We start from the raw sequence: 16,945 nt of genomic DNA, 5'->3' as shown, positions 1-16,945 counted from the left end.
TTTGTTTTATTATGCCTTTTATTTCTTCTTTTACTAGTTCTCTTGTCAGTCCTATGTTTATTTCACAACAACACTACATGAAATTAAGATGCTCTATTCGAAAAAACAACACCTAAACATGATGCTCTACGAGACTCATCTAGAATTAGCAAAAAACGTAGGAAACGCCACAGTTTTCATGGCACTAGTAGAAAAAACTGAGCACAACACATACATAGCAATGAAACATTTACAAAACAAACATAAACACAAGATAATGAAACTAACAGTAAAAAAGACGCAAAAATACATTTACATTTTAAATGTGAAACCACATGAACACCAACACTCATTCCATCCACACTTAGTTAACCTAACAGAGACAGAACTACACGAAAACGAAAAAATGCTCTTGGAAAAAGGTTTGAAACACTGCACCAATAGCAAGGTGAACAATCAATACATAGAAAATCTCATAGTAGAAACCGAACACATCCTTACACGTGAAGAACAACAAAATAATTGTGAAATAAACATAGGACTGACAAGAGAACTAGTAAAAGAAGAAATAAAAGGCATAATAAAACAAACACAGTAGACTCATAATAAGAACAACCAAACAGAAGCAGCTACTATGAAAAGGTTAAAACAAAAGTTAACAAACAACAACGTATTAATAACAAGAGCAGACAAGGGAAATGTAACAGTACTCATGGATAAAGAGCAATACATCACAAAAACCAAGGAATACATAAACACCAATGCAATACAAAAACTGAAGTCAGATCCAACTACACGATTCCAGGCAAATGTGAAACGAACACTGAAAAACATTGAACACACACTCACACAGAAATACTACTTAACACAGAAAAACCCACAAGCACCAACACTCCGCAGTCAACCGAAAGTACATAAAGACGGAATGCCAATGAGACCTGTTATCAACTTCAAGAAAGCCCCAACATACCGCATAGCCAAACACCTCCAAAAGTTAGTTACAAAACACTATAAAGTAGAAAACAACAGAACAGTGATAAACACAGGAAACCTAATAGAAAATATACAGAACATACAGGTACCACACACAGCATCACTGATTTCATTCGATATAGAAAATATGTATACCTCCATCCCTATCACAGAAACAATAGAAATCATAGAACAAAATCTCTCATCCCACAGCAACCTCACCACAGACGCAATAAAAGAAATAACAGATATGCTCAGACTGACAACTGAACAAAACTACTTTCAGTTTGAGGAAGAATATTATCTACAAACTGATGGACTGCCAATGGGATCCCCAATATCAGGAACACTAGCAAACATTTTCATCAGTCACCTTGAAAATCAGATATTTGATAAGATAACCACAAATGAAAGTTTCAAAATCATATATTGGTACAGATACATGGATGACATTATTCGTTTGGTAGACGAGCCAAGTGAAAAAATAGATGAACTCCATTCAGAAATAAACAAAGCTCATAAGAACATAAAATTCACACTTGAAAAAGAAAAAGAAAATCAAATAAATTTTCTTGACATTACAATTAAAAAAGAAAATGGACACACACATACACAGGACATATACAAAAATAAAGAACAAGACCAAAAATGCAACAGGAGCGTAATATGTAAGAAACTGTCTACGCAACCTGCCACTGATGATGCCTTGCAGAAAATAAAGGCGAAACGCGTATGGCACTAAAATTGTGTTTTATTCAGTTGCTGTCAGACGGTCCATAAGTGAAAATCATCAACATACCGTAGTAATACCAGAAATATTTAAGGTTTATGACAAAGTTGTGTGTGTACTGTAGTGGTAGCAGGGAAGAGGATATGCAGGTGGAGTGCAGGGTCTAGTGAAGGTTAAGGCCAGTGGTCTTACAGGAACAAAGGATATGTTGTAGTGAGAGTTTGTACGTGCGCAATTCAGAAAAGCTGGTGTTAATGTAAAGGATGTAGATGGCACAGGCGGTGAAGCAGTTGTTAAAGAGAAGAATTTCATGTTTGGCAGTTTGTTCAGCAACTGGGTGATCTGTCTTTGGCCACAGTTTAACAATGGCCATTCATGTGGACAGGCAGCTTGTTAGTAATCATTGCAGCCGAGGATATTGCCTAGGTTGGGTGGTTGATGGAATGCCACTGTGGAAGGTGTGGGAAGGACAGTGGGCAGGATGTTTCTCATTTTAGGGCAGGATGACAGATAATTGAAACCGAGGTGGAGAATGTGATTTAATTTCTTCAGTTGTGGGTGGTACTGACACACAAGAGGGACTCTCCTTTGTAGTTGGACTGTGGGTGTGTGGAGGATAGTGGGTGACTGGTGAGACAAAGCATGCATAATCTGTTTCCAGAGAAGGTTGTCGGCGTAATTTCAGTCTGTGTAGGCATCACTGAGATCCATGGTATTTTTGGAGATGGACCGCTCATCGCTCCAGATAGGTTGACTTCAGGTGGCTAGGGTGTATGAAAGGAACTTCTTGGTGCAGTATGGGTGGCAGCTGTCAAAGTGGAAGTATTGTTGGTGGTTCCTAGTTTTGTCATTGCCAAAGGTACTCATGTAGCCATCCTTGAGGTGGAGGTTGACATCAAGGAATGTAGCTTGTTGGCCTGAGGAGCACCAGGTGAAACTAATGTGGTGAAGATATTGAGGTTCTGGTGGAATATGAATAGAGCATCCTCACTCTCAGTCCAGATCATGAAGATGAGGACACCCTCTGTCCAGATCATGCAGGTGACATCAGTGAATCGGAACCTGGTAATGGGTTTGGGATTCTGAATGGTTAGGAAGAATTCCTGTAGATGACTCATGAATAGATTAGTGTAAGATGGTGCCATGTGGGTTCTCATTGCTGTGCCACAGATTTGTTTTTAGGTGATGCCTTCAAAGGAGGTGTAATTATGGGTGAAGAAATAGTTGGTCATTGTGACCAGGAAGGAGGTTGTAGATTTGGCATCAGTCGGGAATTCGGAAAGGTAGTGCTCTGTCGTGACAAAATTTGGGCATTGAGGATATTAGTATAGAATTAGGTGACATTGACAGTGATGAGCATGTGGTAAAGGAATAGGAACCATGAGGAGTCTGTGGAGAAAGTGGTTGATGTTTTTTACGTAGAAGGGGAGGCTATGGGTATAGGCTGAAGGTGTTGATCCACGAGAGCAAAGATTGTCTCTGTGATGGCACAGTAACTGGCCACAGTTGAGTGCCCTGGGTTGTGTTATGCAGTTAAGGAACCATGTAGAAGGTAGGAGTTTTGAGAGTTGTGGGGGTGGAGGGGGGGGGGGGAGGGGGAGGGAGAGCGAGAGAGAGAGAGAGAGAGAGAGAGAGAGAGAGAGAGAGAGAAGTTCGGGGTTGGACCCAAGATTTTGAGGAGAGGCTGTAGATTGTGCTGGATTTCTGGAGTGGAGTTCCTGAGGCAGGACTTGTATTGGATATATCTGACAGCTGGCAGAATCGTTCTGACAGGTTAATATTTATGACTCGTAACCACAGTGGTGGAGCCTCTCTCGGCAGATAGGATTATAAGGTTGCCGTCAGTTTTTAGGTGGTGGATTGTGTTTTTTTTTTGTTTTCTATGGATGTGAGGTTGATTTCCATGTTGAGGGATTTGGGGAATGATGGAGAGGTAATGTTCGAGGTTAGAAAATTCTGGAAAATTAACGGGGGTTGTTCTGGGAGGCATTGGGGGTGGATCACTGTTGGAGAAAGAGTAAACTGAATCAGGTAGGGTTTAATAATGGTTTTAGGTTGAGTCTGGTTGGTAGGGTTAATGGGGAGAAAGTATTTCTGCTGTAGGACTGGAAGTTTGAGAGGAGGTCTTTAACAAGCTCAGCACGATGGAATTTGGGAATGGGACAGAAGGTAAGACCTTTGGAGAGGACTGATACTTCTAGGGGGGCTGAGGTTTTTGGAGGACAGGTTCCTTATTATGTTGCAGGTCTCTTTAGGCAACAGTTCCTTTCCTCATTTCTTCTTCTCTGACCCTCCCCTGCCCCTGCCCCGCCCCCAGCCCCAGCATTCACCTACTTATCCCCACCACCATTCACCTGACCCAATTGCTGCCCAAGACAGATGTATTCACAGTCAGGCCTTAATGTCTGGAGAGAGTAGCCACATGGGTACAAGTAATTGTGTGATTGTGTGAGATTTATACTTATGAAGAAGGATTTTGTTCAGAAGCTGAAATATTTCTATTATTCTTTTCATTGTGCCTGTCTGTGACCCAACTTCTCCTCTAGAAGGTGAGTAGCAATCTATCCTTTCTGTATTGTCATTATTACATTCTGGACTTCCCAGTACTTGAAAATATAATTAATTATTTCCTTCTTGTTCCGATCTCATCTTTGATATACAAGTTGTTTCTCACTTAAGTATATTGAATTTATAGAAAAAAATAAAATATTATTTTTTGGCGAAGAAAATGCAATTATTGTGCATAAAATATGCTACTTCGCGAAAACAGTATGGTGAAATCTTTGTTGTCCTGAAATTACTGTACTGTTTTCTTGAAGTGTATTCCTGCATGTATTTCTTTTGTTAATATTAAGGCACTGTATGGAGACTGATGTTTTTTTCCCCAATTTAAAGAATTTTTATTCCACTCAACAGGCTAGAAAATATGAAAGTTTGTCTTAATGTTTGTGCTGTACTGGTTTTGTTATAATGTATTTTAGGTTTGGTGATGGATATATTCTGCTCGGGTTTAGTGCTGGTTACTTTGTGGCCATATCGACACACATAAAGGAAGTGGGCCAAGAGTTGTTCCAAGTAAAGAATCACCGAGATAATCTGAATGATATAGCTCTTTGTCGGTGCATAGGGAAAGTTGCATCCTGTGGAGATAATACGTAAGTAGCTGCTGTTCACTGCAATGAAGCACGTGGTCTTTACATAAAATCTATACCATAAATTTTACCAAGGATATCTAAAAAATAACATTGTTTCTGTCAATGTAGGGGGGGGGGGGGGGATGAGAGCCGTTGCAAAAGAGAAAAAATTAAATATATTAAACGGTACCCCAATGAAACAAATTCTAGCCAAATTAGACATTATCTCCGACTACACCAGTTGCAAGAGTATGAAAGTTAGTATCAACAGTTTTGTGGCACTACTCCCCACCTCCCATCCCTCCTTCCATCCCTCCATTTGTTTGCTAACAGGCAATGAAGTCTGTTAAACTGACATGTATTTATCAAATAGCCTTTGATACATAAATGAACAGCGTTTGGCAATCTCATCTGTCCTATTAGTACTTACTTACATTATAATTAAAATTCTACCTATGGACATTCTTTTTTTTTCAGAAGCATATCACAAGTTAACTAATTGATTGATTAGTATTCACTACTTTAATGCCTACGTACATTACATACCTTAACAGGTAAAGCTATATCGTATATCACTAGAAAACTGTATTGAGAAATTTTCATTATAACATGATATGAAAATTTCTCAATACAGTTTCATTATGATAACATGATATCCCCCCATGAACCATGGACCTTGCCGTTGGTGGGGAGGCTTGCGTGCCTCAGCGATACAGATAGCTGTACTGTAGGTGCAACCACAACGGAGGGGTATCTGTTTAGAGGCCAGACAAACGTGTGGTTCCTGAAGAGGGGCAGCAGCCTTTTCAGTAGTTGCAAGGGCAACAGTCTGGATGATTGACTGATCTGGCCTTGTAACAATAACCAAAACGGCCTTGCTGTGCTGGTACTGCGAACGGCTGAAAGCAAGGGGAAACTACGGCCGTAATTTTTCCCGAGGGCATGCAGCTTTACTCTATGATTAAATGATGATGGCGTCCTCTTGGGTAAAATATTCCAGAGGTAAAATAGTCCCCCATTCGGATCTCCGGGAGGGGACTACTCAAGAGGATGTCGTTATCAGGAGAAAGAAACCTGGCATTCTATGGATCGGAGCGTGGAATGTCAGATCCCTTAATTGGGCAGGTAGGTTAGAAAATTTAAAAAGGGAAATGGATAGGTTGAAGTTAGATATAGTGGGAATTAGTGAAGTTCGGTGGCAGGAGGAACAAGACTTCTGGTCAGGTGACTACAGAGTTATAAACACAAAATCAAATAGGGGTAATGCAGGAGTTGGTTTAATAATGAATAGGAAAATAGGAATGCGGGTAAGCTACTACAAACAGCATAGTGAATGCATTATTGTGGCCAAGATAGATACGAAGCCCACACCTACTACAGTAGTACAAGTTTATATGCCAACTAACTCTGCAGATGACAAAGGAATTGAAGAAATGTATGATGAAATAAAAGAAATTATTCAGATTGTGAAGGGAGATGAAAATTTAATAGTCATGGGTGACTGGAATTCGAGTGTAGGAAAAGGGAGAGAAGGAAACATAGTAGGTGAATATGGATTGGGGATAAGAAATGAAAGAGGAAGCCGCCTGGTAGAATTTTGCACATAGCACAACATAATCATAGCTAACAGTTGGTTTAAGAATCATGAAAGAAGGTTGTATACATGGAAGAACCCTGGAGATACTAAAAGGTATCAGATAGATTATATAATGGTAAGACAGAGATTTAGGAACCAGGTTTTAAATTGTAAGACGTTTCCAGGGGCAGATGTGGACTCTGACCACAGTCTATTGGTTATGACCTATAGATTAAAACTGAAGAAACTGAAAAAAGGTGGGAATTTAAGGAGATGGGACCTGGATAAACTGAAAGAACCAGAGGTTGTACAGAGTTTCAGGGAGAGCATAAGGGAACAATTGACAGGAATGGGGGAAAGAAATACAGTAGAAGAAGAATGGGTAGCTTTGAGGGATGAAGTAGCGAAGGCAGCAGAGGATCAAGTAGGTAAAAAGACGAGGGCTAGTAGAAATCCTTGGGTAACAGAAGAAATATTGAATTTAATTGATGAAAGGAGAAAATATAAAAATGCAGTAAATGAAGCAGGCAAAAAGGAATACAAACGTCTCAAAAATGAGATCGACAGGAAGTGCAAAATGGCTAAGCAGGGATGGCTAGAGGACAAATGTAAGGATGTAGAGGCCTATCTCACTAGGGGTAAGATAGATACTGCCTACAGGAAAATTAAAGAGACCTTTGGAGATAAGAGAACGACTTGTATGAACATCAAGAGCTCAGATGGAAACCCAGTTTAAGCAAAGAAGGGAAAGCAGAAAGGTGGAAGGAGTATATAGAGGGTCTATACAAGGGCGATGTACTTGAGGACAATATTATGGAAATGGAAGAGGATGTAGATGAAGATGAAATGGGAGATATGATACTGCGTGAAGAGTTTGACAGAGCACTGAAAGACCTGAGTCGAAACCAGGCCCCCGGAGTAGACAACATTCCATTGGAACTACTGACGGCCTTGGGAGAGCCAGTCCTGACAAAACTCTACCATCTGGTGAGCAAGATGTATGAAACAGGCGAAATACCCTCAGACTTCAAGAAGAATATAATAATTCCAATCCCAAAGAAAGCAGGTGTTGACACATGTGAAAATTACCGAACTATCAGTTTAATAAGTCACAGCTGCAAAATACTAACACGAATTCTTTACAGACGAATGGAAAAACTGGTAGAAGCCAACCTCGGGGAAGATCAGTTTGGATTCCATAGAAACACTGGAACACGTGAGGCAATACTGATCTTACGACTTATCTTAGAAGAAAGATTAAGGAAAGGCAAACCTACATTTCTAGCATTTGTAGACTTAGAGAAAGCTTTTGACAATGTTGACTGGAATACTCTCTTTCAAATTCTAAAGGCGGCAGGGGTAAAATACAGGGAGCGAAAGGCTATTTACAATTTGTACAGAAACCAGATGGCAGTTATAAGAGTTGAGGGACATGAAAGGGAAGCAGTGGTTGGGAAGGGAGTAAGACAGGGTTGTAGCCTCTCCCTGATGTTGTTCAATCTGTATATTGAGCAAGCAGTAAAGGAAACAAAAGAAAAATTCGGAGTAGGAATTAAAATTCATGGAGAAGAAATAAAAAACTTTGAGGTTCGCCGATGGCATTGTAATTCTATCAGAGACAGCAAAGGACTTGGAAGAGCAGTTGAATGGAATGGACAGTGTCTTGAAAGGAGGATATAAGATGAACATCAACAAAAGCAAAACAAGGATAATGGAATGTAGTCTAATTAAGTCGGGTGATGCTGAGGGAATTAGATTAGGAAATGAGACACTTAAAGTAGTAAAGGAGTTTTGCAATTTGGGGTGCAAAATAACTGATGATGGTCGAAGTAGAGAGGATATAAAATGTAGACTGGCAATGGCAAGGAAAGCGTTTCTGACGAAGAGAAATTTGTTAACATTGAGCATAGATTTAAGTGTAAGGAAGTCATTTCTGAAAGTATTTGTATGGAGTGTAGCCATGTATGGAAGTGAAACATGGACGATAAATAGTTTGGACAAGAAGAGAATAGAAGCTTTCGAAATGTGGTGCTACAGAAGAATGCTGAAGATTAGATGGGTAGATCACATAACTAATGAGGAAGTATTGAATAGGATTGGGGAGAAGAGAAGCTTGTGGCACAACTTGACCAGAAGAAGGGATCGGTTGGTAGGACATGTTCTGAGGCATCAAGGGATCACCAATTTAGTATTGGAGGGCAGCGTGGAGGGTAAAAATCTTAGAGGGAGACCAAGAGATGAATACACTAAGCAGATTCAGAAGGATGTAGGTTGCAGTAGGTACTGGGAGATGAAAAAGCTTGCACAGGATAGAGTAGCATGGAGAGCTGCATCAAACCAGTCTCTGGACTGAAGACCACAACAACAACAACAACACCATGATATACCTCCTAATCCATATTCATCATTAATACGGTGTTCACAAACACGTTTGACCATTTAGCTTTACATATATGGGGATTTGTGGTCCTTAGACAGCAGAAATGTGTCTTTAGAACTGTTTCATCAAATTAATTTTGTTAGCAGCTGAAACAGATAAGCCTCTACCTGATTCCTCATTAGTCATACTGAATACAATTTTCACCCATTGTTGCTGATGCTGTATCATCTGCTTGTAGAAAGCATCTACAAAGCTAAATCTGTATACTAGCCTGAATTGTAAGTACATCAACTTAATAACTCCCAATCATGTATGCTGCAACTTCTATGAGACTGGGCTGAAATGTGTATTCCCATTAGTATTTTATGTCATTGAACGTTTCACAGAACAAGACATAGCATTCATTCACTTTTCAACATTACACGGTTTTTAAATAAAAATTAGTCCAAGTCACAATACTTTTATCGATTCTGGTAACTGGATTTGGTCTTTTAAGACAATTTTTAACCAGGGGCTTGAGGTGACATGTAGAGCCAGTTCACAGAGTTGCTGAGTAATCCCTACTGGTACCTGTCGTAACTGCTGTAGTACCAGTGGGTTTTTCTGAAGATCGTCTTATAGACTGAAACTGGTTATCACACTAAAATAAACTATTGGATCTGGATGTTTTTTTTAATGAAGATAACTGTTATGATCACTGTAGTTACACAATGATATCAAACATTATTAATATAAAGTTTGCTGTTGCTCTGTTGCACTGCCAGTTGGAAGAAGTTTAAGGGCTGGGACAGTAATAGGAAGTCAATTGAAGTTTCTCATATTGTGAAAATATAAATATTTAAGTATCTTTAACTGAGATGTATCCATGATGTATACCACATGTTATATAAATGTAAACATTTTTACAAATGTACATTTTTACTAAATATCATGCATTGTAAGAATTAGCAAGCCTTAGTGGAATGCTATGTGTGTGAACAAGCCCATTTGCACAAGGTACTTTTTATTTGTATATGGATTTACTTTTAACAAACCTCTGTATGAAGTGCTGTATATTCTCCACCATAAAGACAACATGGCATGAATGATAAACTTGTAATGGAGCATGCTTTATAGCCAAAAATTTTTGAAGCACAGAAGATGACAGTTTCAACTCTCAGGAAACTGGTCATCAATAATTAATGTCAATTAATGTGATATTGGCTTTAAAAAGTTTTTTTCAAGCAATGGGAAGTGTTAATGCTCTGTGCTTTAAGCAGTGTTTAATATAGTTTTTTAAATTATTTTTGAAAATACATTGGGTATCAGCGCAGGGACTTGGAGGTCATGTTGCATAATGCTCCTGTGGGTAACAACAGTTGGCTGCTCTCAGGATTAAATCTCTAAAGAAAATTACATTTCACATGCAACAGGGGACTCTCTTTCATGAGCAGTTCTGGATACTTCCATATCTAATAATATACATATGCCCTTTCAGGAACAGATTCCATGGAAAAGTACAAAATGCATATGTCATCTATTGGTGCGAGTTTTTTCTCACTTGTCCTCCCAATAAAAAAAGTCGTGGAGAGTCTCAACATCCCTTATTCGAACAAGATGATACTTTCCTTACTGATCACTTTTAGTCAAGAACATAGACAGTTGTAAGATTCTTAAATTTAGAGTCTGCCTGTAAATCTTACTAGAATAGAGCTTAACCAGATTAGCCTATAACAGTACACTGGGAACCGGAAAAATTCATACTTTGTGATAAATGCGAAATAGAAGCGAAATCTGCCACAAAATGTGAAAACGCGAAATTACTTAATAGATGCTGTTTCATAGCGAATTGCATCCAAATCAGCTAATTATCAGAGATAGTTTGAAATGGCTTTATTTTCTGCATACAATACTGAAAATGTAGGCAGTTACTGGTATAATACATCATCTGGTGAAGCCCAATTTGGGAAGATAATGTGCGCATCCTACTCGCAAAATAAAATGTAAAAACTCAACAATGTATCAATGTGCTCAGTGATCTGGTGCCATGCCAGTTGTGGACAGTTGAATGATCTGTTTAAGATACATGTCACGTAATGCAATGTAGTACTCAGCCATGAGATCTAGCATTTGATAAGACAGACATGTGTACATTTGTTAGTTAGCTAAAACTTGAAAGATTATATAATGTGGACAATTTTAATATGGCAAATTAGGTGGCGGATGTTTTGAGCTGCAGTTGCATTGAATACTGCTAGAGGTCGGGCCTGAATAATGTTGTTAACAATACTCTGCTGACTTCAACAAACAATTGTGCGGTAGCCGTCCTCGAATGCTTTTGAGTTGTGCCTTGCTTGTTTTCTTTTCTTATTTTGAAATAAATGAAACGACTAATCCTGGTCCATCACAAATTTTGATTATGACTATTACAACACCAGAGGAAATCAGCGATCCCACCGACAATGTGTCAGTTCTGCTGTTGGTTGCTGTCCAGCAAGATGGAGGTGGGGTTTATTTCTCCACCCTACTCCTTCCCCTGTGGCAGTCAAAAGTCTTGTCTGTGTACAGTCACGACTATCTGCAACTATAGCCTACAGTGCCCGCCCTCTGCACTATAGCGATTGGAGAGCAAAATCTGCAACATTTTTCAATGGCACCTAAATTCTTCCCCTAATGTTAAAATGGAGTTGCTGTATGCACTGTTCTACTAATACTACAGTAAGTGGCTTGCAGTCCTATCTGTAGCATTGTCAAGCATGGGTTGTAGATCTCCGAATGGCCACAAAAGGTTGAAATTAGTAGTCTGCAGATTTTTTGATCTTCACATTGGGCGGAAAAAGACAAATACGAGGGGCATTTGAAAAGTCCATGCAAAGTCCGAAAGATGGCACCATCGGCACATATTGAGGTCATGTTTAGTTAGTAGCATCTTTGGAAAGAACGCACACCAAGTTTCAGCCATATTGATCTATTTCTTTGTGTTTGGCATTCATGTGAATCAAGGAAGTCAAATGATTGTCAAAAAACGGACAAAAAACAATTTCGTGTGGTGATTAAACATTACTTTATGAAAGGAAAAATGCCTCAGGAGACTAAAGAGGAGCTTGATGAACATTACGGTGACTCTGCACCTTCGATTAGAACAATTTATAAGTTATTTCAAAATTTTTGGAGTGGCCATATGGGCGCAAGTGATGCTGAATGTTCTGGATACCCTGTGGAGGTTATGACTCCAGAAATCATTGACAAAACCCATGTTATGGTGATGGATGACAGAAGAGTTAAGGTGTGTGAGACTGCTAGTGCTGTGGGCATCTCGAATGAACAGGTACATAATATTTTGCATAAACATTTGGACATGAGAAAGCTATCCGCAAGATGGGTTCCGCAATTGCTCACTCTTGACCAAAAACGGAATCATGTGAAGTGTAGCAAGGATGGTTTGCAGCTGTTCAGGAAGAATCCACAGGACTTTAAGCATCGTTTTGTCACTGTGGATGAAACATAGATACATTACTATACTCCTGAGACCAAAGAACAATCTAAACAATGGTTTACCAAGGGAGAATCTGCACCAAAACAGGCGAAGAGTATTCCTTCAGCTGGAAAGGTTATGGTGACTGTCTTTTGTGATTTGCAAGGGATAATCCTCATCGACTATCTGGAAAAGGGCAAAACTATTACAGGTGCATATTGTTCATTGTCATTGGACCATTTGAAAACCAAGTTGCAAGAAAAATGCCAGCAATTGGACGGCAAAGAAGTCCTTTCCCATCACGATAATTCACCAGCACACACCTCAGCAGTTGTGGTTGCAAAATTAATGGAAATAGGATTCCTACTCATTTCACATCCCCCCCCCTGTTTTCCAGACTTGGCTCCCTCGGACTACTGTTTGTTCCCCAATTTGAAGAAATGGCTGGTGGGTCAAAGATTTTATTCAAACAAGGAGGTGATTGCAGCAACAAATAGCTATTTTGCAGAGTTGGTCAATTCCTATTATTCAGAAGGGATCAACGAATTAGAACAGCGTTGGATGAAGTGTACAAGTCTAAAAGGAGACTACGTCGAAAAATAAAAAAGGTTTACCCCAATGATGTAAGTATTTTTATTTTTGCACAGACTTTTCAGACGCCCCTCATGATCTCCAGAAATGCCTTATATTGGAGATGCATTCACTTAACTGGTGGGGAAATGCTGCTGCTTTTCAACAGAACAATCATTTTTGAAAGCTTAAATACAGCCACACGAAGAAAACAAAGGCCATTTCGGAAGAATAAGGTGTTGAAGTTTTTGGAAAAGCAAACATTTCAGTCAAAAAGTTCCCATTCAGCACTTTTTTTAACATTCAATTTCAAAGAACTAATAATTTGTTTGTCTTCATTCATGTAGCATGGCAACCATATAAATTTGTGCATCTAATCATTTGCAAAGAAAGTAGGTGTGAATTTTGACACATATTTACAAATGATGTCGCTATAAAATATCCCAATATTCAAATTATGCACAAGGTTATTACATACAAAAGCTTAATGTAATGAACATTCAAGTTAACCCTTCAGTCTTGATGATGCGATTTGATGCCGCTAAGACATTCCTCTTTTATTTTTTTATTGCTAATTGTTTTTCTAGATTGACTGGAGAAAGCTATCATACCAGAGGAATAAGATTTGTTAATTAGCTTCTTTGGGAAAAACATAACACCAATTTTATCAACATATATTAACAAAAGATAAACTTGACTATTTGATGCAGCAGCAATGAAAGAAGAGATCCTTATTTGTATAGGTCTGTCTTGATCACAAAAATTGTTGATAACACAATTACCAGTTTTAGTCATTGCCATCTTCAGATCTGTTACAAATAGAAAAAAAGTCGAGTAAAGGGGGGGGGGGGGCATAAAAACCATAGAGGGAGACGAAGAGATGAATATGGTAAGCAGATTCAGAAGGATATACATTGTAGTAGTTATTCAGAGATGAAGAGGCTTGTACAGGATATAATAGCATGGAGAGCTACAATGAACCAGTCTTTGGACTGAAGATCACGACAGTAACAACATGCTGCTGTCAGTCTGTCTGTGGTCTCATTCTTGTTTCACTTCATAATTGGGACATGACATATTGTTAATTATCAGCCTAACCGGTTCCCCCTTATTGCGCAGTTTAATTTGCGAATGAAGCACTGGAATGGACGGATTCATCATTTTTAATATGCGTTTCTCTTTCTCATCTGAAAACAAAAAGCTGCTGTTTTCAATATTTTCCTTATTTCTGACTGAAATTTGGGCATACGGTTCCTCTTGGTTTCAATTATGTTATTTTCTGCAAGAAATTTTTCAGGTTTTTGTATGTAGTCATAATCGTAAATTACAACAGCCAAATTCCCTTTGTTGACCCTTGTAACATAGCCCTTTCCATTTCCAGTTTGCAATTTAGACTTTTACTGGTTCTGTATGTTTTGCGTTATTACATTCGTGATGACCTACTTTGGATACACATTTGTTAGTTTTTATGACTATGTCCATGTGTTTGAATTCTTTGAGTTTATGGCACAAGCAATTTTTTCTTTTGCAATAGTATTTTTGATTATATGTGGGCCCAATTTCGGATTATTACTAAAATATAGATCATTATTTAAAGGATCAATTTCATTATCTGTCATTTTTAGTTTCTGTCATTTTTTATGTTCATGAGATTGGCTATCTTGTCCACAGATTTATGTTTGACTGCCTGCCTATTACTATTTCATTATACTTCATATGTAAATTAAAGGTTTTCTTGCTATGTCTCATTGTGGTCTTTTTCTGTTCATTGCCTTCCATGTTATTAATACCTTTAAAAACACATGGAAATTCTACTGGTAGCAGTAACTAACTGAAGTCTGAATGCATCCGAATTACTCTCTTCCTTATTCATGTATGCTTCCCTGATCTCAGTCTTGATTGATTCAAATTCAGTTTTATGTTTCACACATATCGCTTCTGCAGAACGATTTTTAATCCTGGCATTACCATAGGCCTATTTGGAAATAATCTCCTCATCTAAACAGAATTTGTTAAACTAATTTTCATTATATCTTTCATAGTGCAAATTTTTATTTTAAGGTACAGGTCTATCTCATCCTTGGCCTGACTAGGCACAAATTTCTTAATTGAAGACATGGAGTCCATAAATGAGTCTGTGCTCACTTTATGGCACTTTAATTGTTGAGTTCCGTCTTCATCGCAAAAATTGAACACTTCACAATGATCTGTTTTGGCCATTGGCAACTTCAGATCTGTTACAAACAGGAAAACAGTGGAGTAACTAACTAAGTTCAATTAGCTGAAGCAAAATCAACAACATGCCTAGTGATCATGACATTTGTACAGGAATATGATGTCAGTTGTTTTCGCATAAGTTACGATTCTGATCAGAATGTTTTTCTTTTCAGATGAGAAAGAGAAACACAGATAAAAAATGCTGAATCTGTCAATTCCAGTGCTTCATTCACAAATTAAATTACATAAGAAGGGGGAATCACCTAAGCCAATTATTAATGATGTGTCATGTTCCAATTATAAAGTTAACTGTGAAAGCAGCCAGCGTCTGAGAGCAGCATATACTTATAAAACGACTTACTATCCAAAACTAATTGTGACATTGTGAGGGACATTAAAGGTGTACCAACCCCATCTGGAGTTACATTGGCTTCTTTTGACATTATTCACCTATATACCGAAGTCGCAGTAATCTATACGTCGGAGATTATAAGAAATAACTTGCTAACATACAAGAAGATTAGTGAAGCGGTAGTTATAGAAATCTTGGAAATTTTAGGAGTTGGGTTGTCATTTAATTACTTTAAATTTAACAATAAGATATTTTGTCAAACAGATGAGCTTGCAATGGGCAACAGTTTGTCCCGTACTTTTTTTTCAACTAATTGAACTTAGTTAGTTACTCCATTGTTTTTCTGTTTGTAACAGATCTGAAGATAGCATTGGCTGAAACCAGTAATTGTGAAATTTTCAATTTTTGTAATGAAGATGGATCATTTACAAATAAAGTGCCATAATGTGATTGCAGACTCATTTACAGACTTTTATGTCTTTGGTTGATGAAAAAGAGATCGCAACTTTTTTTTCTGAGTTAGCTGGCTTTTGTCAGAAAGGGTATAAGCTGCTAGTGAAAAACTTCACAAAAAAGAGTACCACTATATCAGTCGACCAAAAAGGAGACAAAATGAAAAGGAATGTAGAATGAATGTGGAATGTTAACTAAATCGAGAAATGAGGAAACAAGAAAAGTAATGTTTTGGAAATAAAAGCCTCCAATCGTAACAGACAGAAAAAGAACAACTGGAGTCGATGTACGGAGGGGGATAAATGTTTAGAACAACATTGGGTGTCAATCAGTATGTCACATTTGTTTCTGCATTGAGTTTGTCAAAATTTCAAGGTCAGCAACGACCACGGCTGTAACCGAGTGATTCTGGCACCAATGCTGCAGTTGCCAGGTCCCGCCACTAGCTTCTGTCATTGGGAGAGTGAATACAGTTTTTCATTGTGCAATAGCAGATGGATTTGGTCAACACTGCCATTAGAGTAGCAGATGATGGTGATGTTGATGACGAGTAGCTGCAATTCTGAACAAGGTCCGGAGAAATGTAAATGGCACCAAGTGTCACAAAGAACTGCCAGCTGCGTATCATAATGAGTATACCTATTTCCATATTTTTGTAAGTTGTACTAGTTCTAGTTTGAAGTTATGGGAAGGTTTTTTATAATTTTTTAAGGTCTTTTACTGAATGTACTTAAGGGAATGGCGTTGTTAGTGGGCAGAATCTTCTAGTAACACAAAATTAGTACAAAATATGATAATATAACTTTGTGTTTCTTCAGTATTTACCTGAATAAACCATTATCCGCAAATTATTCCAAGATGTTTCCATTGTGATGAGAGAGTAGGAGAAGAAATACAGAATCACAGAGCACTTTTACTCAATAATTAGAATAGTTGTGAAGATAGAATTATAGGAGTGTAACAAGAAAACTGAAAACATATTTTATAGTTGATTTTAAGTGACATTTAAAGTAAATAATGTGGGAAATGTGAAAACGCATTCAACTTTATAAAATCAGAATAAACTATTGATAAATTTTCTAAGTGTTGTATATCTTGATGCATGGTTAAACAAACCAGCTCAGGGAT

At 38.1% G+C, this 16,945-nt stretch overlaps 1 protein-coding gene across 2 annotated transcripts in view; it reads left to right on the top strand.

Annotated features, from left to right (window-relative positions):
- The window catches only part of LOC124789640 (WD repeat-containing protein 19), a 316,330-nt gene that overhangs the window by 103,648 nt on the left and 195,737 nt on the right, over positions 1 to 16,945 (top strand). For both annotated transcript variants that reach the window (XM_047257070.1, XM_047257071.1), the window contains exon 6: positions 4,663 to 4,836. In XM_047257070.1, coding sequence (XP_047113026.1) covers positions 4,663 to 4,836 — 174 coding nt within the window. The remainder of the gene's footprint in view (positions 1 to 4,662; positions 4,837 to 16,945) is intronic.

Source organism: Schistocerca piceifrons, chromosome 3 (genome assembly GCF_021461385.2).
Source record: "Schistocerca piceifrons isolate TAMUIC-IGC-003096 chromosome 3, iqSchPice1.1, whole genome shotgun sequence".
NCBI lineage: Eukaryota > Metazoa > Arthropoda > Insecta > Orthoptera > Acrididae > Schistocerca > Schistocerca piceifrons.
The sequence above is the reverse complement of the archived record's forward strand: the minus strand, read 5'-3'. Positions and strand labels throughout refer to the sequence as shown.